This window comes from Doryrhamphus excisus, linkage group LG18, assembly GCF_037039965.1.
Source record: "Doryrhamphus excisus strain RoL-2023G ecotype Guam linkage group LG18, RoL_Dexc_Guam_v1.1, whole genome shotgun sequence".
NCBI lineage: Eukaryota > Metazoa > Chordata > Actinopteri > Syngnathiformes > Syngnathidae > Doryrhamphus > Doryrhamphus excisus.
Window position 1 is genome coordinate 5,852,501 of NC_136374.1, and position 25,700 is coordinate 5,878,200.

Below are 25,700 nucleotides of genomic sequence, written 5' to 3' on the forward strand. Positions count from 1 at the left end.
GTGTGTGTGTGTGTGTGTGTGTGTGTGCACGTACTACTAATAGTGAGGCCAAGCTCCACCCCTCTTTTCTTAGGTAGTTTGACGTGAAAGGTTCCACTGCTGGGCACCACAGACTCTGCAATAAGACACACACACTCAAAAGAACGCATGCTGGCAAGTAAAAGTTCCTTTTCATAAGTCACAGGACCTAAAAGTCTGAAGAAGAAAGGAAAATCCAACATGTCTGACATATGAAATGTGCGTGTGTGAAAAGGTGACACACCTGCCACATCAAACTCGATTTCTAGGGCGACTTTATTGGTCAACGCCGCGTCCCGTAGAAGCTGGTTGGCCTCCTCCAGGGTGCCGTCCTCTGTGGGGATGCCGTTGATGGACAGGAGGCGGTCCCCGACTTGCAGCAGGCCACACCTACAGAGTTACCATGGTGATGTCAGGAAAGCCCAAATGTACGTCTCTCGATTACTGCTACTAGTTTTTAAAATCAAGTTCAAGAAACAAGCAGCATGGAACGGACCCTCGGTACCCCCCAGGGAACTTGCATCCCATAATCAGTTCACAGATCCACATGTCCAAAAGGAGTAGGAAGAAGCAAAGCTTATTAAATCCTACCCCTCCATCTGGTACTTTTACAATCAGTAACTGTTACATTTGTTCACTTCCTGCTTTCATAGTACAGTTTAGGGTTGTTTTTTTTAAATAATGCACCTCGTACCAAAGTACAAGGTGATATGAGCATCCAATGACATAATGGGTACCATAGTAAGTGTCAATATAGTGATATATATAGCACATCATGACTGGTTCAAGACTCTTCATCCTTGTATTTAGCAAACATCAACTGCTTGTATTGTTTCTTGAATTGGCTCATCGTTGTGCATTGTTTGATTTCCTTACTCAATCCATTCCATAGTTTGATTCCACATACTGAAATGCTATGGCTAGCATAACGTAGTCCTAGCATAGAAGTGTTTCAAATGTACTTCTTCCCTGAGATCATATTTCTCCTCTCTTGTAGAGAAGTATTGGATGACATTTTGAGCTAATTGCTTATTTTTAGCCTTATGCATTATTTTAGCTGTTTGAAGATGAACTATATCAGCAAGTTGAAGTATTTGTGATTTTAGAAATAAGGAGTTAGTATGTTCTCTGTAGGCGGCATTATGAATTATCCTTACTGACTTTTTTTGCAGTACATTTAGCGAGTGAAGATTGCTTTTATAGTTATTAGCCCATATTTCCACACAATAAGTAAGATATGGTAGAACCAGAGAGCAATAAAGAGTGTGGAGTGATTTCTGATTGAGAACAAATTTTGCTTTGTTCAATACTGAAATATTTCTGGCCACCTTATGTTGTATATTTGTAATATGAGGTTTCCAGCTCATATTTTCATCTATTGTGATCCCCAGAAATGTATTTTCCTTCACCCTTTCAATGTCTACACCGTCTATTTGTATTTGCTGGTGCGTGTCCTTTCTGCTGTTACCAAACAGCATGATTTTAGTTTTACTTAGGTTCAAGGACAATCTATTATCATCAAACCATCTTTTTAGTGTGACCATTTCTTCTCTGACCTTTCTAATGATTTCATTTCATGGTATCATCCACAAATAATACCAGCTTTAAGTCTTTCGTAACTTTGGAGATATCATTGATGTACAAGTTGAACAGTTTTGGCCCCAGTATTGACCCCTGGGGAACTCCGCACATAATATATAAACTTGCAGATATGTATTTTCCTAGCTGTATGTATTGCTTCCTGTTAGCTAAGTAGTTTTTGACCCAGTTCAGAACTAATCCTCTTATTCCGTACCTTTCTAATTTAGTTATTAGGATGTGATGATTGATTGTATCAAAGGCTTTTGTCAGATTCATGAATACTGCGGCTGCACACTATGATGGACAGTTGAACATGTGGGGCAATGTCAACATTTCCAATTTTGTGGCGAATCAACCGACTGACAAAAGCATGTCGCCATGCAAAATGGTGAAATGCAGAATGGGTGGATGGATGACATTGCATCATTTTTTTGCGTATACTGATGAAAACTAACACATGAAAAAAATTAGAATATCCCCTCTCACCTAAACAAACAAAGCCATCATCTGCAGATGAAAAAGCTTTCAGAAGAAAATCGGTCAGCACAACATCAGCCTGTTAACAATCAAGCACCGTGTTGAAATGCAGGGGAGGTTTTAAACGCATTTTTTTTGGTATAACCCTGTCACGCACGGAGGAAGATGTTTCTGTGTTTATCGATTCCTGCAGCTAATTAGCGCTGTTAGCGTGGGTGCTAACGGAGAAGGGAAGATGGCCTCAGGGTGCAACAAGTCGACTGAGCAAATGTGTGTGTGTTGAATCATTCAGCACACACACACACACACACACAGGTCCATTATTTTGGCTGTGTCATTGCACACGGTGCTGACATCGGTGCATAACATGATTGACTAATAGCCGATTATTGTGCATGTCACGTTCAGGACCACTTTTCAAAGCATGGGTCCACTGGCTAGCTCCCACGGCCACATGTTTAATTGATGCTTAATTCATGCTTTATTCATGTAACGAATGACTGCCTTGAGCCATCGCACATTCATCCCTGCTGGAAACACTTTGGGATATTTAGATGTTCAGCAACGTGTATTTACACTATCAACATCACCAAAGATAGAAACTCCTCAGAGGATTTAGCCCAGGAAATATTTTGGAGGAGAGTCGAAGTAATGGAAGGTTACATTTGACTCGTGTAGGCAGTGGTTCTCATCTGGTTTTGCTGCAGGACCCGCCATCAACCCTCAATGGCCGTTTTCAACTCAAACGTCTCAAATACCGGATCTCATATCTAAAGCAGGGCTGTTGTTTTTCCAGTAATGGTGAAAAATGAAAGGATTCAGCTTTGCCATTTTCATATAAATATCCCATAAAGTTATTTATATTTGGACAAAAATAAATTTGTCATAATAGTGAAAAAGCTTATTATTAGTATTCTCTCTTGCTCTTCTTCATTCATTCATTGATTTTCTACCGCTTATCCTCGCGAGGGTCACACAGGGGTGCTGGAGCCTATCCCAGCTGTCTTCGGGCGAGAGGCGGGGTACACCCTGGACTGGTCACCAGCCAATCACAGGGCACATATAGACAAACAACCATTCACACTCACATTCATACCTATGGACAATTTGGAGTCGCTAATTAACCTAGCATGTTTTTGAAATGTGGGAGGAAACCGGAGTACCCGGAGAAAACCCACGCATGCACGGGGAGAACATGCAAACTCCACACAGAGATGGCCGAGGATGGATTGATTGAACCCTGGTCTCCTAGCTGTGAGGTCGTTCGCTGTGCAGCCCCTCTTGCTCTTCTTTTTCCCCAATTTTTGCTTTATTTTCAAATTCTTTCTAAATAATCTTGATTACATTTTTGTCACATTTGTGCCTTTATTGTCATTCTATTTTCATATATTTACTTTAAACTTCGCATAACATTAGAACTTTTCCCTAATCAAATCTTCTCCAAATTCTGCCTTCATTTTGTTTAGTTTGTTTGTCATAATCTTATGACTTTAAAAAAAAATATGTATTTACTACAACTGTCAGTCGATTAAAATATTCAATTCATTACCCCCCTCCCAACGCAAGATGGTAACTTCCTGTTGAGGAAGTTGTGTAGTTACATTGTGTGTTTCAAATGAATGGTTTTTGTCAGCATGGCTGTAAAAGCTCATTCTGAGGAAATAGAGAACCTCCTACAGCAGCACCAGGTTTGAATGGGGTGTCAAAAAATAGCCGTTTTGATGATGCAACACATGCAAATAGTGAGCATGTAGTGTAGCCTTTATAAGACGGAACCATATTTCAGCTTTCTGTGTGTGCCCAAAATACCCAAACGTGCACGCTCACCTCTCTGCTGAGCTGTCGGGTTCAATGAATCGAACGAGTGGGGGTGCGGAAAGGGTTTCTGTGGCAAATATTCCTCCTTGAAGCTGTACGCCAAAACCATTGAGGGGGTCACCCGTCAGGACGACCTCACTGGTCTCCACGTGGACCACCTGGCCACCCGGGCCCACAGAACTGGACGACAGCGACACTGAAAAGATTCAAGTTGATGAGTTTCTTCAATAGCAATGAATCAAAACGCCCCCATATTACAACACGCCTTCAAGAGTTGTGTAGATGAATGAAATGAGATTGTTTGTCGTGTGTTTCTGAGTGATATAAGAGGACAAAATAACACCGAATCTTGTGGAAGCATTCAAATGTACCCCTTCTAGTATACTAGAGGCATTCGAGTGGAACTCACAAGAGCTTTTGTGGTCTTTCTTTCTGTGTCTACGTTTAAGCAGCGAGTTCCTGGGGCTCATGGGCACGGTCTGCCGAGGGAGGGTGTTGGAGCTCTGACTGCTGGGGCCCGACGTGGTTGTGGACCCTGGAGAGAAACTGGCCGACACCAAAGCTGCAGACATGACAGGAGAGAGAAAAGCCAGGAAGTAGCAAGTGGCGCTAAATTGAAATCACGGAGGTGCTTGTGTTAGCATTTAGCATTATGTTCATCCTCTATGTGTACACTCACACTTGCAATAGTCGAGGTTGTTGTTGATAGTGTTGTTGTTGGAGGCGGTCCATGACTTGTGGAGGGTGGAGCTTGTGTTGCAGTGGGTGGAGTTTGTTGAGGGGAGGAAGTTCACACAGGGGTCCCAGGAATGCGGGTGGTCAGACTTCTGAACCTTCACTGAAACACACACACATACAAGATTTTATTGATTGATGCCAGCAGTCGGTCGAGTGGTTAGCGCGCAGCTCTCACAGCTAGGAGACCAGGGTTCAATTCCACCCTCGGCCATCTCTGTGTGGAGTTTGCATGTTGAGTGTGTATATGTGCCCTGTGATTGGCTGGTCACCAGTCCAGGGTGTACCCGCCTCTCACCCGAAGACATCTGGGATAGGCTCCAGCACCCCCTGCGACCCTCGTGAGGAAAAGCGGTAGAAAATGAATGAATGAATAATACATTTTATAGGAGACCAGGGTTCAATTCCACCCTCGGCCATCTCTGTGTGGAGTTTGCATGTTCTCCCCCTGCATGCGTGGGTTTTCTCCGGGTACTCCGGTTTCCTCCCACATTCCAAAAACATGCTAGGTTAATTGGCCACTCCAAGTTGTCCATAGGTATGAATGTGAGTGTGAATGGTTGTTTGTCTATATGTATGTGCCCTGTGATTGGCTGGCAACCAGTCCAGGGTGTACCCCGCCTCTCGCCCAAAGACAGCTGGGATAGGCTCCAGCACCCCCGCGACCCTCGTGAGGAAAAGCGGTAGAAAATGAATGAATGAATGAATGAATGCCATCAGTGATGGCAAAGACGAAAGAATGCAATGATGGCCATAGACCAGAAAATTGAATTTATTGCAGACAATATCTATTGTCTTATTTGCAAACAATATCTCCAAAAGGTAGTATTCGACCTTGGAGGTTTGGTTGTATTTCAGAGATGCGGCGTGGCCTCGTCTGGGGGAACTCTACACCACGAGGATCCTGACAAGCTTGGCTGCTCGCTGCGTAATTCCTCACTTTGCTCTCTTATCTGCAGCCAGGAGTCTAAGCCGACCCGTCTTGTCACACTCGTCTAAGCGCACCTTTTTTTGTCTCCACGAGGGAGCCGCCTCATCTCAGCTGGCGAGACGTGGGAGACGAGAGGGAAGGTTTTGACGGCTAATCCCTCGCGAGGGATGAGGATGGTGACAAGCAAACAACGGTGGAGGAGGCAAACAGGAAGTGGCGGCGCTGATGCAAAGCGATGCGCATGGGAGGGATTCACACGTTGACATGAAAATACACTCAATAATTCACGAGCACACCGACAGCCCACACACACACACAATGGCTGTAGTCATAAATAACAAGTCGGTGAAGAAAAGGTTGATTAATTTGGCTCCACAGATGCAAATGAAGCAGATGACCTGTAGATTATGTGCATTTTCCAACATGAATTCAGAACTCAGATGCTTGACTTTCTTTCTTGAGGATCAATTTCCTCTGAGACTTGCAACAATGCAGATGTATTGTTACAAGTCATGTTTTATATAAATCACAAATACTTAAACTTAAACTGATATAGTTAATCTTCAAACAGCTAAAATAATGCATAAGGCTAAAACTAACCAATTAGCTAAAAATATCATACTTCTCTACAAGAGAGGTTGTATAAGTCCTTGAACCTAAGTAAAACTAAAATTATGTTGTTTGGTAACAGCAGAAAGGACACGAACCAGCAAATACAAATAGACGGTGTAGACATTGAAAGGGTGAAGGAAAATAAATTTCTGGGGATCACAATAGATGAAAATATGAGCTGGAAACCTCATATTACAAATATACAACATAAGGTGGCCAGAAATATTTCAATATTGAACAAAGCAAAATTAGTTCAAAGCAAAAATTAGTTAATAGTATATTACGTGCGGAGTTCCCCAGGGGTCAATACTGGGGCCAAAACTGTTCAACTTGTACATCAATGATATCTCCAAAGTTACGAAAGACTTAAAGCTGGTATTATTTGCGGATGATACCACTGCTTTTTGTTCTGGAGGGAATACAGATGAAATCATTAGAAAGGTCAGAGAAGAAATGGTCACACTAAAATGATGGTTTGATGATAATAGATTGTCCTTGAACCTAAGTAAAACTAAAATCATGCTGTTTGGTAACAGCAGAAAGGACACGCACCAGCAAATACAAATAGACGGTGTAGACATTGAAAGGGTGAACAATAGATGAAAATATGAGCTGGAAACCTCATATTACAAATATACAACATAAGGTGGCCAGGAATATTTAAATAGCAAAATTTGTTCTCAATCAGAAATCACTCCACACTCTTTATTGCTCTCTGGTTCTACCATATCTTACTTATTGTGTGGAAATATGGGCTAATAACTATAAAAGCAATCTTCACTCCCTAAATGTACTGCAAAAAAGGTCAGTAAGGATAATTCATAATGCCGCCTACAGAGAACATACTAACTCCTTATTTCTAAAATCACAAATACTTCAACTTGCTGATATAGTTCATCTTCAAACAGCTAAAATAATGCATAAGGCTAAAAATAACCAATTAGCTAAAAATGTCATCCAATACTTCTCTACAAGAGAGGAGAAATATGATCTCAGGGAAGAACTACATTTGAAACACTTCTATGCTAGGACTACGTTAAAAAACCATAGCATTTCAGTATGTGGAATCAAACTATGGAATGGATTGAGTAAGGAAATCAAACAATGCACAACGATGAGCCAATTCAAGAAACAATACAAGCAGTTGATGTTTGCTAAATACAAGGATGAAGAGTCTTGAACCAGTCATGATGTGCTATATATATCACTATATTGACACTTACTATGGTACCCATTATGGCATTGGATGCTCATATCACCTCCTACTTCAGTACGTGACAAAAAATTAAAAAATTAAAAATAAAATAAAAAAAAACCTTAAACTGTATTATGGAAAGCAGGAAGTGAACAAATGTAACAGTTACTGATTGTAAAAGTACCAGATGGAGGGGTAGGATTTAATAAGCTTAGCTTCTTCCTACTCCTTTTGGACATGTGGAACTGTGAACTGATTATGTGATGCACTCAATTGTAATCTGATGCATGTTCAAATGAAATATGAAATAAAACCATTACCATTACCATTACCATTTATTTGGTTAGCTAGTTAGTCCACAACTTATGACTACCAGCGCATTTGAATTGCTGGTGAGGATCTAGATCAGATATGGACAAACTACTCGCGTATCTGCGAGTATCTGTGAGTCTGTGAAACTGGGGTCTTCATCAACCACCGATGAGTAAGTGAAACTCAAGTCTTCCCTGAGAACCGGTAAGTTAGTGAAACTCAAGTCGTAGTCAATTATCTGAGTCATGAATCTCCAGCCTTCAGTGGAAATCAAGTCTTGAGTATTCATGAGTCAGTGAAATTTGAGTCTTTGTTGAATACCTGTGATTCGTTCGAACTGAAGTCTCCATATAGTCATATGGTCTTCATATAGTATCTGTTGAGCATCTGTTTGAGTGTTCGTCGACAACCTGCCAGTCAGTCTTTGTAAATCACTTAAAACTGGAGTCTTCGTCGCGCACCATTGAGCCATTGAAACTTGAGTCTTCATTGGGCATCCCTGAGTCAGTGAAACTTGAGTCTTCGTCCAGTGTCATTGAGTTAGTTAAACTCCAATCTTCATCAAGCACCCGTGAGTCAGTGAAACTCGACTCTTTGTCAAGCACCGGTGAGCCATTGAAACTTGAGTCTTCATTGGGCATCCCTGAGTCAGTGAAACTCGAGTCTTCGTCCAGTGTCATTAAATCAGTAAAACTCCAATCCTCATCATGCACCCGTAAGTCAGTGAAACTCGACTCTTTGTCAAACACCGGTGAATCATTGAAACTTGAGTCTTCATTGGGCATCCCTGAGTCAGTGAAACTTGAGTCTTCGTCCAGTGTCATTGAGTCAGTAAAACTCCAATCCTCATCAAGCACCCCCGGGTCAGTGAAACTTGACTCTTTGTCAAGCACCGGTGAGCCATTGAAACTTAAGTCTTCATTGGGCATCCCTCAGTCAGTGAAACTTGAGTCTTCGTCCAGTGTCATTGAGTCGGTAAAACTCCAATCCTCATCAGGTACCCATGAGTCAGTGAAACTTGACTCTTTGTCAAGCACCGGTGAGCCATTGAAAGTTGAGTCTTCATTGGGCATTCCTGAGTCAGTGAAACTTGAGTCTTCGTCCAGTGTCATTGAGTCAGTCAAACTCCAATCCTCATCAAGCACCCGTGAGTCAGTGGAACTCGACTCTTTGTCAAGCACCGGTGAATCATTGGAACTTGAGTCTTCATTGGGCATCCCTGAGTCGGTGAAACTTGAGTCTTCGTCCAGTGTCATTGAGTCGGTAAAACTCCAATCCTCATCAAGCACCCGTGAGTCAGTGGAACTCGACTCTTTGTCAAGCACCGGTGAATCATTGGAACTTGAGTCTTCATTGGGCATCCCTGAGTCAGTGAAACTTGAGTTTTTGTCCAGTGTCATTGAGTCGGTAAAACTCCAATCCTCATCAAGCACCCGTGAGTCAGTGGAACTCGACTCTTTGTCAAGCACCGGTGAATCATTGAAACTTGAGTCTACATTGGGCATCCCTGAGTCAGTGAAACTTGAGTCTTTGTCCAGTGTCATTGAGTCGGTAAAACTCCAATCCTCATCAGGCACCCGTGAGTCAGTGAAACTCGACTCTTTGTCAAGCACCGGTGAGCCATTGAAACTTGAGTCTTCCTTTGAGTACCCGAGAGCCATTGAAACTGGAGTCTTCATCAAGTACCTGTGAGTCAGTGAAACTGAACTCACATATGCAGTTAGAGTAACAATTGCACAATTAATGATTTAACTACCTTCCTTATTTAATTTAATTGGCGGTAGCGGGGATGAGTAAGGGAAGGCATTAACGGTGATGAGAACCTGTGCGTCCCCATTGAGTAAAAATGACTCGTTCATGACTCATCTCTAATGCAAACCAGCATTTACATTGTCTGTATAAGCTTTCACATTTGTAGTGTATGCTGTTAATGCTTAGATATACCCAAATGTGTGTGTGTGTGTGTGTGTGTGTGTGACAGCCTGTCAAAACGTAAGCTGTGGGTATTAACTGTGGATCAAGCAGCAGCAGCAGCGTTCCAAATCCACTGGCACTAATTTTGCTGCACACATAAGGCTACTGATTGGCTTCATCAACTCATCAGGCACACAAAAAGAGCTTAGAGATGCTTCAGTGACAGAACCTAAAACACAAACACATAACCCACCTGTGTCATGTTGTTTCCCAGTAAGCCGGGTCTGATGGGACGGCAGTATCTCCAGTTTGACCAGTTCAGTGGTACTGGCCAGCAGCTGTGTGGCCTCCAGGACTGTGCAGTGTTCTGTGGACGTCCCGTCGATAGACAGCAGATGGTCTCCAGCATGCAACGCGCCACACCTGACCAAACAGACACATATTATAACAAAGATCTCCTGTACTTCATTGGTGTGCAGTGGTGCGTACCTGTCCACCACGCTGCCAGGCTTGACCCGCTCGATAACGATGACCTGCTTGTTGCGATGGCTGGCGGAGGTCAGTGTGATGCCAAGCGTTGCACCTGGCGACTTGGCGATCTCTACCAGGAGCGGTCCTGAGGCATTGGTCACCGTGTCTGATGATTGTTAAGAAAACACTTCCTTATTATCCAAATACTACATAAATCTTGTATAAGTCCTTGAACCTAAGTAAAACTAAAATCATGCTGTTTAGTAACAGCAGAAAGGACACGCACCAGCAAATACAAATAGATGGTGTAGACATTGAAAGGGTGAACAAAAATACATTTCTGGTGATCACAATAGATGAAAATATGAGCTGGAAACCTCATATTACAAAATATACAACATAAGGTGGCCAGAAATATTTCAGTATTGAACAAAGCAAAACTTGTTCTCAATCAGAAATCACTCCACACTCTTTATTGCTCTCTGGTTCTACCATATCTTACTTATTGTGTGGAAATATGGGCTAATAACTATAAAAGCAATCTTCACTCGCTAAATGTACTGCAAAAAAGGTCAGTAAGGATAATTCATAATGCCGCCTACAGAGAACATACTAACTCCTTATTTCTAAAATTTCTAAAACTTGCTGATATAGTTCATCTTCAAACAGTTAAAATAATGCATAAGGCTAAAAATAACCAATTAGCTAAAAATGTCATCCAATACTTCTCTACAAGAGAGGAGAAATATGATCTCAGGGAAGAAGTACATTTGAAACACTTCTATGCTAGGACTACGTTATGCTAGCCATAGCATTTCAGTATGTGGAATCAAACTATGGAATGGATTGAGTAAGGAAATCAAACAATGCACAACGATGAGCCAATTCAAGAAACAATACAAGCAGTTGATGTTTGCTAAATACAAGGATGAAGAGTCTTGAACCAGTCATGATGTGCTATATATATCACTATATTGACACTTACTATGGTACCCATTATGGCATTGGATGCTCATATCACCTTGTACTTCAGTACGAGGTGCATTATTAAAAAAAAGCCTTAAACTGTATAATGGAAAGCAGGAAGTGAACAAATGTAACAGTTACTGATTGTAAAAGTACCAGATGGAGGGGTAGGATTTAATAAGCTTTGCTTCTTCCTACTCCTTTTGGACATGTGGAACTGTGAACTGATTATGGGATGCACTCAATTGTAATCTGATGCATGTTCAAATGAAATAAAACCAAGTCAATAAGTTAGCATCTGACACAGGCTTTATTGAACATCTCTGAATGGCTCCAGTTATCTCATCAACTCTTAATGTGCTTCTCTATGTGTAACAGGCCCATATATGATGTATTTGAGGTAAGAATTAAGAATGAAATCATTGAAGAAGTCAATGAAAAATGAAATTACATCCTGACGTACATGTTACCACATACACAAGCTCCACAACTTTTGGGCAATTGGTTGTCCATGGTCAGCACATGGAGGAAGTAGGGTAGTCAGAGCGGTTGCATGTGTGTCGTACTGAGACTTAGCAGGGCTTCTCAATTAATTTTTGTAATGCACCCCCGAAGCCCCCAATTTAAAATACTAGAGAGACTCATAATAGTTATTAATTCACTGTATCTGTACTGTACAGACTGAACTTGGATCAGTACAACAATGCAATAAAAATGGAGGGCATATTCAAGAATCAAATTGCATGTTGAGTACTATCAATATCATTCAATGGTGGGACCTATCCCAGCTGACCTTGGTACACCCTGGACTGGTCGCCAGCCAATCACAGGGTACATATAGACAAACCATTCACACTCACATTCATACCTATGGACAAATAATGAACGCACAGGGAGAACACATAAACTCCACATAAAGAAGCCCAAGCGGAGTTTCAAACCCATATCTTCCCAATCTCCTGACTGTGTGGCCAACACCGGTCACCGCCATTTTAACAACATACAATCTTTTTCCTTTCAAAATGCTGTGAATTGTATTAGTCTTAGACTAGTTTTTAAATGTCCAACTAATGAGGTGTCACCATTGTTTTCCAAATCGGACACGAGGTGTCACGGCTCTCACAGAGCGACCACACGAGCCTCCATCAGAGGTGATTGTCTCATACAGTCAGACCTCGGTTTTTGAACACCATAATTTCCATAGAATTCGTTTTTCGATCCAAAACATTTGCCTTGGTGGTGCGTGAAAAACTGCTGTATTTTCCCCTTAGTTTTTTGTATGTTTTTAGTTCTCACAAATCACAAAAGCAAAAGTACCAGTGTTTATTAGTAGCTGTGTGTACGTGTGCTCACCCATAATAGTGACGTCATACTCGATCTGGAACAGCGCTTCCTGTCCACACTGAGCCAACACGCTGAGGGCATCGCTGTGATTGGCATTGTGCAGCGGCACGCCGTCCACAGTGAGGAGACGGTCTCCAGGACGCAGCGTACCCTCCCTGCAAACACACGCACATACGGTAGTGTATTGCTGTTCCGTCCTGAGAGCTGTCTCTAGTATATTCCATCACCGCTGCAGTCTGACTTGTCAATTATGATGGATTCTGAATGTTCAACCCACAACTTCAGTGACATTCTCTCTCCATTTTTAAGCCTCCTTCTCATTAAGGTCTTTGTGGCCCCGCCAGAACTCTTCAGGGCTTGCAGTGGCAGTGCAGGCGCTGCTGCCACTGCATGGTGCTGAGGATTAAGTTTCCTCCAACTGGCACATAAATGGGATATAAAGCAGCATGAACGTCTCATTTCCTCGCGACTGACCCACATTTTGGAGGCAGTTCTTGTGGCTTAAATGTGCCTTGAGGTGAAACGACTCAACCGCAAAGATTGTGAGGCCGTAAAAGAAATAAGTGATGTGATCTTCGAGTCACTCTCAAGACGCACAGACTAAGGGCAAAACTAAACAAACAGTAATGCCTGATGAAGACAAAAACACAATGGACAAGAAAATGACTGTAACAACAAGGCTGCTGCATTGTGCTGCTTGGATAAAATGAAAAAATGAAAAAATGAAAAAATGAAAAAATGAAAAAATGAAAAAATGAAAAAATGAAAAAATGAAAAAATGAGAAAGTGATCAAATTCAGCAAGGTAACACATGAAGATATGAAAGAAAGTATATATTTCAAGAAATGTATTTCAGCTTTGTGACATACTGCATAAAATTAATATGGACTTTTTGCTCTTTTTTCAAATTTTAATATGTTGTTATTTTGTAATATTAACGTATTAACACATAATATTTTGACTTGATTCCCATAATATTCTAACCCCTAATATTCAATTTTGTGCTACCAATATGTTATTTTTTTCAGAATTGTACAATGTTATTCTTGGAAAATCGCAAATTATAGATTACACTTGTTTTCTCTTAATATTTTGACTTTATACTTGTAAAATTACTTCCAGATATTTTGTTGCTGATCATAATTTTAGAATGTAATACGGACTTTTTGCTCATTTTTCACATTTTTGCTTTTTTTTAAATTGTTTTCCAAACATTTCAACTCTCTTCTTTACAAAATTATTTTTAAATGTTGTTTTTGTAATATGTTGTTATTTTGTAATATTATGAGTCACATAATATTTTGACTTGATTCCCATAATAGTCTAACCCCTAATATTCAATTTTGTGCTACCAAAATGTTATTTTTTTCAGAATTGTACAATGTTATTCTTGGAAAATCGCAATTTATAGATTACACTTGTTTTCTCTTAATATTTTGACTTTATACTTGTAAAATTACTTCCAGATATTTTGTTGCTGATCATAATATTAGAATGTAATACAGACTTTTTGCTCTTTTTTCACATTTTTGCTTTTTAAAAGTTGTTTTCCAAACATTTCAACTCTCTCCTTTACAAAATTATTTTTAAATGTTGTTTTTTCAATATGTTGTTATTTTGTAATATTATGAGTTTCATAATATTTTGACTTGATTCCCATAATATTCGTTGCTGATCATAATTTTAGAATGTGCCGCTGTTCACAAATGGCCCCTGAGCCGCACTTTGGACACCCCTGATTTATAGTATTGATAGACAGCACTTTAATTACTGGTTTTCAGCTCTTACACTGAGTTTCAGATTGGGTAAGAAAGCTTTTGCTTGTGTAGAATGCATTTAGAGGTGAAAACAACATGAAAAACAGCCGTCTGTGGCCGAAACACAAGCAATTTATTTATTAAGAGAAGATGGAATTGCATAAACGTAGCCTTCACAAGCGTTTGGAATGTCCTGAAGAATAAAGAAGCCCCCGGCATACTCAGCAACAGACATGGAAGGTAGACAAGGTTGATGGTGATGTCACCATTGTCACCAATGTGCTCATGGTGTGTGTGTGTGTGTGTGTGTGTGAGAGAGAGAGAGAGACTAGCAGGCTTCTACTGTAATACCCTCTCAATCAGAGGAGAAGAGGCCACTTTATAGAAACTATCTCCGAGTTAAGTGCTAAGCCATGCTGCACTTGTGAAATAATCGCATCCTCACATCGTTTTCATGATGCGGCTGTCCCACTTTCTAACGGCACATGCATTGCTTTCAGAGACGCGGCGGATTAAAAATAGCTGCTCATTGTTCTAAAGTTGTCTAATTGAAGGCGCAGAAGATGGCGGGTGAACGTATTATTTATTATTAATATCAATTATTATTCACAGCTCTGCCATCCTGAGCGTGAGGAGAGTTTTTCTGTGCAGAAGTCACTGATGAAGTCACTGCTTTGCACTTTTATTCCAAGAGGCCTGCCTACCTGTCAGCAGGGCCTCCAGGTCGCACGTAGGTAACCACAAGAGGGCGGGACTTATGCCAGTCCTCGTGGATCCCACCTGCAAGAAAAGGAATTTGACTTCAATTCAAACCTTCCATTTCTTCCCGGTGCCTTATAAGTTGACTGATTTGGTTTACCTCGCGTGACAAAGCCAAAGCTGCTGCCTTCTTTGTGCAAACAGATGTCGATTGTCTTGGAGATCATGCCTGAGCTGCTGTCTGGTGCTATAAAACATCAGCATGGAGGATTTAATGCCTTCAACGCTAACCCATAAGAACCCACAATTGTGCGTAAAGTAAAATGATGGTGGATATATATAGACCAAATGGAACACATAGAAGATTACAGAGATCCATGTAATAGCTACTAAGGCAGAGGCAGAGATAAACAGAAACTCAGTTCTACTCCAAGTTTCTCCTGAAAGACCTTATCATCTTGACCACTTTATCTCTAAGGGAGAGTTCAACCACCATACAGAGAAAACTCATTTTGGCTGCCTGTACCCACAATCTCGTCCTTTCAGTCACTACCCAAAGTTCATGACGTCTGGTCTGGGAGCTGCAAGGCCTCGGACTGGATGTTACTGCAGAGAGTGGTGAGGACAGTGGAGAAGATCATTGGGACCCCGCTCCTCCCCATTAAGGACATAGCAAACACCCGCTGTGTATCAAGAGCCCGTTGTATCTACTCTGACCCCACACACCCCCAGCATGGACTGTTTTCTCGCCTGGCATCGGGGAGAAAGCTCTTCAGCATCCGCTGTAGAACAACCAGGTTCAGAGACAGCTACTTCCCCATGGCCATCAGACTGCTCAATGCCAAATAAGCCCCTCTACCTGCCCACACGCATAACCAAAACTTTAAATTATTGTTATTTATTCTAAATTATTTAAATTATTTGTACAAATTACAGTTTACACTGTACATTGTTCATTTGATGTAATCTATTTATTCTCCACATTATTATTTATTATTATTTTTTTATTTTTTATTTTTTATTTTTTATTTTTTATTTTTTATTTTTTATTTTTCATTTTTCATTTTTCATTTTTTATTTTTTATTTTTTATTTTTTATTTTTTATTTTTTATTTTTTATTTTTTATTTTTTATTTTTTATTTTTTATTTTTTATTTCACGGGAGCCAGGCAACGACATTTCGCTGGCAATTTCACTGCTGTGTTATTGTGCAATGACAATAAAGAAAATCTATGTCTATGTCTATGACCATAGGTGAGGGTAGGAACGTAGCTGAACAGCTCAACTCCTTCCTCACGACAACGGACCAATGCAGAGTCCGCATTACTGCAGGCACCACACCAATCCCAAATCCCCCAAAACTGTATAACAGTTCTTGATTGGGGAGTTTGGTTTCTACCTGAGAGGACAAATGTTTTGGATCCTACACCATCCCCTCAGAATAAAGCTGTCCTATCTAGTCTTTGAGCATGAACTGATGAAGGCTGAAGTCGCGTATGCACCTGTCGGGGGGAGCTCGTACTCCACCTCCAGCAGGACTCGTTCTCCGACGTTCTTCAGCAAACTGATGATCTCTTCATGTCGTAGTTTGGTCAGATTGATGCCGTTCACAGACTTGATGTAGTCTCCAACATTTAGCTGATCACTCCTGCGCACAAAGCCAAAAACAAACATCCAATTACTGTTAATATGCAAACGAGCAGACTCCGCAAAACAAATATTCACAGAAAGTGCAATCCACTTCTCCAGGTTGAAGCTAACAACAAATGCCGTGAACATAACACTGTTAGGGAAAAGTGCTGGTGAGTGAATGTATGCCCGCTGAGCATTCCAGTGCATGCCCAGAACCAGCCCTGATAAAGATTAAAATAGAGAATTATGGGCAATCACAGGTAAATCTATAAATCCAACTTTATTTATATAGCACATTTTATAAACAGAGTTTCCAAAGTGCTGCACAGACTAGTACAAATAAAAAGTAAAAATAAAATACAATAAATAAAGGTACAAATTGAATTTAATCCAAACTAAAAGATCAAATAAGAAATAAAATAGTAAAATAGATATTAAAATTTTAAAAAGAAGAAGCCAAGCAATAAAAGTATAAAAAAATAAAACCAATTAAAATAAAAAGCAAGAACTAAAAGACACAGGACCATACAACTCACTCCGAGTTAAAAGCCAGAGAATAAAAGTGGCTTTTAAGACGAGACTTAAAGCTTTGGATGGTGGGGGCCTTTTTTACTTGGGAGGGGAGAGAGTTCCATAGCTTAGGGCCAACCACAGAAAAGGCTCGGTCTCCGCTGGTCTTAAGTCTCGTCTTGGGCGCCACAAGTTGGAGCTGGCCCTCGGACTTCAATGACCGTGCTGGAGAGTAAATTCGGATGAGGTCAGAGATGTATTTGGGGGCCAGTCCATTCAACGCTTTAAAAACAAACAATAAAATCTTAAAATCAATCCTAAAGCGAACAGGCAACCAATGTAGGGAGGCCAAAATTGGGGGGATGTGCTCCCCCTTTTTGGTTCCTGTTAAAAGCCTGTTATAAAGGGGACCTAATATGCTTTTCCCACTTTTCTGACCTATAAATGTAGTTAGAATGTTGTATTCTCATGTTAAACCATGTCAAAGTTTCAGATAAAGAGGTTTATGCATTTGGAAGTGAGCCCTGGAAAATTTTGGGATGGTTCAAAATGCTCAGTTTCAAAAGGGGTGGTAATACAGGCACTGTGTGATGTCATAGAGGAGCGGACTTCCTTATATGGACGTGGCTGTAAGCCAGATAAGCTCCCAAGTTCTGCTTCTGTGTTTACATCGCTAGCAATGCCTTGTAAGGGAAAGCCACATTTGTTTCGAATTCTTAAATACACCACCATCAGGCACAAGTGGTTGGAGTTCCTGATTCCCTACCAGCAAAAAAATGTATTTTAATCTGTCAAGGACATTTCACACTGGACTGTTTTGGGAACATGGGCCAGTATGCAAACTTGCTGAAGCCTGACGCCTTTGCAACATTAGTTACATTAGTAACCTTGAGAAACTTCAGACTGTCCAGTCTCTACTTCCGGATCAGATTTGGGATCCAACACATATGGCTGTATGTTAAAGACGACATTTCAAAAAGATAAATCACTGTTTATTATCCATAGGCCACAACTCAATACAAAGAACAGAAAAATGAGCGTATTAGGTCCCCTTTAACCTTTAGATGCACGAGTGACTGGAACCTACACTCTTCCATAAGTGGGTCAAAATGACCCATACTAGAATCAATGCGTTTTTATGTCAATTTTGCCATTTTGGTTAGGAATAATCACCATCCATCCATCCATCCATTTTCCTCCGCTTATCCGGGCCCGGGTCGCGGGGGCAGCAGTCTTAGAAGGGAAGCCCAGACTTCCCGGTCCCCGGCCACCTCCTCCAGCTCCACCGGGAGGACACCCAGGCGTTCCCAGGCCAGCTGTGAGACATAGTCCCTCCAGCATGTCCTAGGTCTGCCCCGGGGCCTTTTCCCGGCTGGGCATGCCCGGAACACCTCACCAGGGAGGCGTCCGGGAGGCATCCGGACTAGATGCCCGAGCCACCTCAACTGACTCCTCTCGATGTGAAGGAGAAGCGGCTCTACTCTGAGCCCCTCCCGGATGGCTGAGCTCCTCACCCTATCTCTTAGGGTGAGTCCAGCTACCCTACGGAGGAAACTCATTTCAGCCGCCTGTATCCGCGATCTCATTCTTTCGGTCATGACCCAAAGCTCATGACCATAGGTGAGGGTGGGAACATGATCGGGTGGGAACATGATCAAGATCGACCGGTAAATTGAAAGCTTTGCCCTCCGGCTCAGCTCTCTTTTCACCACGACGGTCCGGTACAGCGACCGCATTACTGCCAAAGCTGCACCGATCCGTCTGTCGACCTCACGCTCCCACTTTCCCTCACTCGTGAACAAGACCCCAAGATACTTAAACTCCTCCACCTGGGGCAGGACCTCATTCCCAACCCGGAGGGAGCACTCCACCCTTTTCCGACTGAGAACCATGGCCTCTGATTTGGAGGTACTGAGTCTCATCCCCGAAGCTTCACACTCAGATGCAAACTGTCCCAGTAAACGCTGAAGGTTGCAGCCTGAAGAAGCCATAAGAACCACATCATCTGCAAATAGCAGAGATGAGATTCTAAGGCCCCCGAACTGGACTCCCTCAACACCTTGGCTGCGCCTAGAAATTCTGTCCATGAAAAACAGAATCGGTGACAAAGGGCAGCCTTGGCGGAGGCCAACGTTTACCGGAAACAGGCTCGACTTACTACTGGCAATGCGAACCAGACTCCTGCCCCGTTTGTACAAGGACCGGATAGCACGTAGTAGCGCGCCACCAATCCCGTATTCCCGGAGCCCCCCCCAAAGGACGCCACGAGGGACACGGTCGAATGCCTTTTTTCCAGGTCCACAAAGCACATGTAGACTGGTTGGGCAAACTCCCATGCACCCTCAAGCACCCTCGTGAGGGTGTAGAGCTGGTCCAGTGTTCCACGACCAGGACAAAAACCGCATTGGACCTCCTGTATCAGAGGTTCGGCCAACGGTCGTACCCTTCTCTCCAGCACCCTGGAATAGACTTTCCCAGGGAGGCTGAGGAGTGTGATCCCCCTGTAGTTGGAACACACCCTCCGGTCACCCTTCTTGAAAAGGGGGACCACCACCCCGGTCTGCCAATCCAAAGGTACTGTTCCCAACTTCCATGCAATGTTGAAGAGACGTGTCAGTCAAGACAGTCCCTCAACATCCAGAGCCTTGAGGAATTCTGGGCGGAACTCGTCCACCCCCGGAGCTTTGCCACTGAGGAGCGTCTTAACGACCCCAGATACCTCAGCCACAGTGATGGCACTGTCCACGTATGTGTCCTCAGACTCTGCTTCCTCTATGGAAGGTATGTCAGTGGGATTGAGAAGGGCCTCAAAGTATTCCTTCCACCGTCCGACTACATCCCCAGTCGAGGTCAGCAGGCCCCCGTCTCCACTGTAAACAGTGTGGACTGGGCACTGCTTCCCTTTTCTGAGGCGCCGGATGGTTTGCCAGAACCTCTTCGAGGCCAACCGAAAGTCGTGCTCCATGGCCTCACCGAATTCCTCCCACACCCGAGTTTTTGCCTCGACAACCGCCGAAGCCGCAAACCGTTTGGCCTGACGGTACCTGTCAGCTGCTTCCGGAGTCCCACAAGCCATCAAGGCTCGATAGGACTCCTTCTTCAGCTTGACGGCAGCCCTGACCTCTGGTGTCCACCATCGGGTTCGGGGCCTGCCGCCGCGACTGGCACCGACCGCCTTGCGGCCGCAGCTCCAGTCAGCTGCCTCAGCAATGGAGGCACGGAATATGGCCCATTCGGACTCAATATCCCGGTCCTCCCCCGGGATGCAGGTGAAGCTCTGCCAGAGGTGAGAGTTGAAGACTCGACGAACGGAATAATCACTTGTATGATATTTAGTATTATATTTTGGACCACACAAGAATGATTTCATCCAGCATCTGTAGGACCATTTCAGCTGTGTATCTCGCAGCCAAGGCATGGATGAGGAAACAAAAGAGTAATACCCAACAATACATATAGTAATGTTAGCCAGCTAAGGTCAGCTAGTTATAAAGTAGGCTAATTTGTTGATAATACTAACAGTCATGAAAGACACATACACAATATCATATGAAGATAATACTTGTTGTTGTATTAGCACTTTATGTGTAAAATAATCTTCCTGAGGGGTGATACTTCTGACATAATCTGTGTGGTCTACAGTTAATTTAGTCCTGACAGCCAAAGTTGATAAGAATCAAAATTCTGATTGGATTCCATAGAAAATACATGCGAGTCATTTTTGACCCACTTATGGAAGGATGGGGTAGTAACACAAAAACAAAAAATTCATAAAATGTATAAAAGCTGTTAAAAATGTGAATGGTATGATAGCAAAAACATTTTTTGAGGAATACCTGGAATATGAAATGATGAAAATTTTCATTACGAAGATATTTCAAGAAAACAACCTGACTGGGTCATTTTTGACCCATTTATGGAAGGTTGGGGTAGTAACACAAAAACTAAAATTTCTTAACATTTATAAAAGGTAAGTTAAAAATGTGAATGGTATGATAGCAAAAAAAATTTTTTTAGGAATACCTGGAATATGAAATGATGAAAAATTTTCATGACGAAGATATTTCAAGAAAACAACCTGACCGGGTCATTTTTGACCCACTTATGCATCTAAGGGTTAAGACACTGACTGACTATCTTTTATTTGTTTTTCCTTTTTGTCTCTTTTTCACCCTTTGAATGAGATCCATGAGATAAGCCAATGAGAATACATACTTCATATCGCACTGTGCCCCTGTCAGACAAGTTACCATTGCACAGGGTGCACTTGCCTGCACCAAGAATAGACCAGGTCAGAGCTGGTGATCTGTTTTGTCCCGAAATTTTCACTGAGCCAAGCTGAAAATGTGGACACCTCATCTGGTTCACCGCCACGGATATCTCGGCGTGCCCTGTCTACCAAATGACCAAATTGGCTGCGCACATTGGTGCGCTGGTTGAAATTACCGCTGAATGGGGTGCGCCAAGCTCTTCCTTTCTTAGACTCACCGAGCTGCCAGACCTCCGGGCCGCAGGTTGGATACCCGTGGCTTTCCATCCTTGTCGGTTCCTCCTGAGATGGTGAGGCCCAGTGTGCTGCCCTCTTTCTTTACCAGCTCCACCATGGTCACCCCCCGCAGCGCTTCTAAGCAAAACACACAAACACACACACACCACCCCCCCACACACAAACAAAGATAAGCGGTTAACAACATGCATTGTTCTGCTATCTGGATCAAAGAAACGATGATCTGTGCCGGGTCTCCTTTAGTGAAATGCAGACCTCCAGGTGTGTTGATCCACTCGTCTGACAGGACTTACATAAACGTGAAGATGCGATAAGACAAAGATAGGCTCACGGCAACAAAACAAAGCTGCATTGTTTGCTGCACAACTACACCATCTTAGCACACTTAATATATTATGATTATACATTCAACAACAACAATATCAAAAGAAGCTAAAGAAGAACATATCACTCTTCACACTGATCATAAACAACTGCATTTAAAGTTTAACAACGACATTAATGTTTTAAATAAAATTACATGGAGGAAATACAGCATGAATGACTGATTTTTTGGTTATTTGTATTTAATTTTATTATTCAATAAAACATATTTGTTTACCGCATATATTTTCATTCATTCATTCATTCATTTTCTACCGCTTTTTCCTCACAAGGGCATGCTGGAGCCTATCCCAGCTGTCTTCGGGCGAGAGGCGGGGTACACCCTGGACTGGTCGCCAGCCAATCACAGGGCAGCATATATTTTCAAAAAAATTTTATTATGTTGGGCCTTACATTCCCTCACTACTTAATAAATGATATGCATATCTAGCCTGTATCTACCTGAGGCATTGGAATTGAACACAAGGGTCCGATGGCTGAGTTGAGTGAATAATGCATGAATCTTCTTGACATAAGGAGTGTGTGTGTGTTTGTGTGTGTGTTGCATTGGTGAAGGTCTGCACTCCACTGAGTACCATTGTGGTTTACAAGCTCACATCCATGTCACGTCCCTCGCTGACGCTTCTATGCCCTCAAAGGACACGCCACTGTAGCTGGTAAAGTGCAGACTGAAGTGATAACAAACCCCAACACACACACACACACACACACACACACACTCAAACACAGACACAGGTGAGATGGAGCTTCGCTGTGATAGATTAGGTAGATTAGCTAAATCCCTGAGGCGACACTCGGGATCAGTGAGGTGCTTCACACCATGGTTCTCGCGCTCACACACACATTTATCTGCAGAGAAGCATCCGTTCTGTAATGAGTCGCTCTGGATGTTGCATTTGCATAAAATTGGAGTGAACTTGTTGGGAGCTGAATGCGGCAGCACGTGACGCACGAAACGTGTCGGAATCGTCTCAAAGATTTTACAAGATTTGGTGCAAAGATAAAAAAAAAAACATTCCCTCTTTGCATTATTCATTCATTCATTTTCTACCGCTTTTTCCTCACAAGGGTCGCGGGGGGTGCTGGAGCCTATCCCAGCTGTCTTCAGGAGAGAGGCAGGGTACAACCTGGACTGGTGGCCAGCCAATCACAGGGCACATATAGACAAACAACCATTCACACTCACATTCATACCTATGGACAATTTGGAGTCGCTAATTAACCTAGTATGTTTTTGGAATGTGGGAGGAAGAACCCAGGAAAAACCCGGAAGAACCCGGAAGAAGCCACACAGAGATAGAAAAGGGTGGAATTGAACCCTGGTATCCTAGCTGTGAGGTCTGCGCGCTAACCACTCGTCCGCCGTGCCTCTTTGCATTAATGTCCTCTAAATTATGATGACAATGTTTTCCTGCATGGAACCGAGGAGCCATCACGAGGTATATTATATATATGATATCATAATGCTTCATGTATATTGTATTATAGTGCGTTATGAGGTGTAGCACAGTCTTTCAAAAGGTGTGTTTTTGTGTGTGTGTTATGTGTGTATAATGTATCACATGTGTCATAATGCGTATTATAGTGTGCTATTATATGTAATATAATGAGTTGTGGCCTATATAATATATTGTGTGACTATGTGTATTTTACTGTACCATATTGTGCATTATAAAGTATTACCATGTGTATTGCACTGTCTTTGTGTATTACAGTGTATTAATATGTGTAATGATGTGTATTATACTGTATCATGATGTATATGTGTCACTGCGTGTATTATACAATATCATGGTGTGCATTGTGTCACTATGTAACTGTATCATGATGTGTATTATAGTGTGGGACTATGTATATTACAGTGTATTACTATGTGTAATGATGTGTATTATACTGTATCATGATGTATATGTGTCACTGCGTGTATTATACAATATCATGGTGTGCATTGTGTCACTATGTAACTGTATCATGATGTGTATTATAGTGTGGGACTATCCATATTATACTATGTATTGATGTGTATAATACCGTATCATGATGTCCTGTATTTATGTGTATATGTGTCACTACGCGTATTGCATCAAGTCATGTATTGTCGTGCATTGTGATTATTGTGTCATGATGTGTATTATAATGTGTTATATACTGTGTCATGGTGTGCATTATAGTGTGTTATAATGTGTATAACCATGAGGTGTATTATCACAGTATGTGTATTATGCTGTGTCATGCTGTGTGTATTTCACTGACCTGATGTATATTATAGTGTGTAATGTAGTGTGTTAGACAGAACATGGGCTCACTGTGATGTCACCGTTGAGGAAATCTGAGGAAATACAGCTAGGTTAGGTGCAGATTCTGGAAGATCTAGTAAGCTTTCTTTCAGGTTATTGTGTCTAGCTGCTCTATAGGAGTCCACAGCAACATACAAAGGGCCGAAAATGAGCAAAATAAAAAATGAAGACACAATAAATATTTGCTAGCTAGCTTGTGTTTCAAAATTGGCTTCAAGTGAGAGGTGTGAGAATAGAGATGATCCATGCCTGGTATGCTGTGTCTTCTTGAGGCCATGGTGTGTTCTGTTCCAGAGATGTCCTTTGTCTTTCCATAGGGTCCATCATCTAGAAAAAGAGAGAAAATGATGTGTGAATGAATGAATATATTGACCATATACTGCCCGCAACCACTAGGGAGCATATTTTCACGATATCTGGGGATTGCTATGATATGCTGTGAGAGCACACAACAACTTCCTGTTGTGGTTTACGTCTCCATCTGACCTCCCTTGCTGTCATCTTATGGAGGGGATGGGTTGTTTGGAGTACTTGATGATTAATGCACACATCTGTGATGGATGCTTGATGATGAGTGTTTCACCGTGTCTGACTCTTCCAACACACTCACTGAGGCTGTGGATGTTGTCATGGCTCCACTGGGAAGAGAGGAAGTGTCCTACTTAACGATCGTTGCTCCATGGCGCTGGGGGGCGGGGTACATTTAACCATTCATTGGACTCAATGACTCAACGCTTGACTGAAACCTGCAGTGTTAATACAGATTTTTATTTCATGTTTCGTTACTCCTCCTCCCCCTGATGTGTGAAAACACCTCCTAAATTCAACATCTAACGAGATCTTGCTGCTTGCCAATCAGCTTGTTTCCCTGCAGCCCTGCTCTTCTTTTTGTTGTTGTTGTCGCATAAGTTGACTTTCAGAGGTGTAATCGGTTCAATCATTCATAAGTTGTGGCTCTGGGTTGGCTTCCATAAGTTATCTCATGGCTGCCTGCCTGGTGGAGGGCATGGCTCAGGGTAGCGCACACAAGACACACAAGGCACACAAGGCACACAAGGCACACAAGGCACACAAGGCACTCTCACAAGCAGTGAGAGCTTTTTTTAGAGGATATTTTGTACCCTCATTTTAGTCTCCATCCATCCATTTTCTATACTGCTTATCCTTGCGAGGGTCGTGGGAATGCTGGAGTCTATCCCAGCTGTCTTTGGGTGAGAGGCAAGGCATGCTGGAGCTTATCCCAGCTGCGTTTGGGAAACAGGTGGGGTATGCTGGAGCCTATCCCAGCTGTCTTTGGGTGAGAGGCGGTGCATGCTGAAGCCTATCCCAGCTCCTTTCGGGCGAGAAGCGGGGCATGATGGAGCCTATCCCAGCTGTCTTTGGTCAAGAGGCGGGGCATGCTGGAGCTTATCCCAGCTGTCTTTGGGCAACAGGTGGGGTATGCTGGAGCCTATCCCAACTCTTCGGACAAGAGGCGAGGCATGCTGGAGCCTATCACAGCTGTCTTTGGGCAAGATGTGCGGCATGCTGGAGCCTATCC

The 25,700-nt window shown here is 42.4% G+C and overlaps 1 protein-coding gene across 10 annotated transcripts in view; it reads right to left on the bottom strand.

Annotated features, from left to right (window-relative positions):
* The window catches only part of LOC131106519 (glutamate receptor-interacting protein 2-like), a 161,933-nt gene that overhangs the window by 13,012 nt on the left and 123,221 nt on the right, over positions 1-25,700 (bottom strand). For 5 of the 10 annotated variants that reach the window (XM_078798623.1, XM_058055668.2, XM_058055672.2 and 2 more), the window contains exons 2-14: positions 24,410-24,487; positions 21,461-21,596; positions 16,333-16,478; positions 14,991-15,077; positions 14,836-14,911; positions 12,384-12,529; positions 10,083-10,230; positions 9,847-10,016; positions 4,574-4,732; positions 4,304-4,456; positions 3,904-4,090; positions 263-408; positions 35-115 (exon numbers count right to left, since the gene is read on the bottom strand). In XM_078798623.1, coding sequence (XP_078654749.1) covers positions 35-115; positions 263-408; positions 3,904-4,090; positions 4,304-4,456; positions 4,574-4,732; positions 9,847-10,016; positions 10,083-10,230; positions 12,384-12,529; positions 14,836-14,911; positions 14,991-15,077; positions 16,333-16,478; positions 21,461-21,596; positions 24,410-24,487 — 1,713 coding nt within the window. The remainder of the gene's footprint in view (positions 1-34; positions 116-262; positions 409-3,903; positions 4,091-4,303; positions 4,457-4,573; positions 4,733-9,846; positions 10,017-10,082; positions 10,231-12,383; positions 12,530-14,835; positions 14,912-14,990; positions 15,078-16,332; positions 16,479-21,460; positions 21,597-24,409; positions 24,488-25,700) is intronic. The other 5 variants (XM_078798622.1, XM_058055669.2, XM_058055674.2 and 2 more) reach the window with 1 other exon arrangement.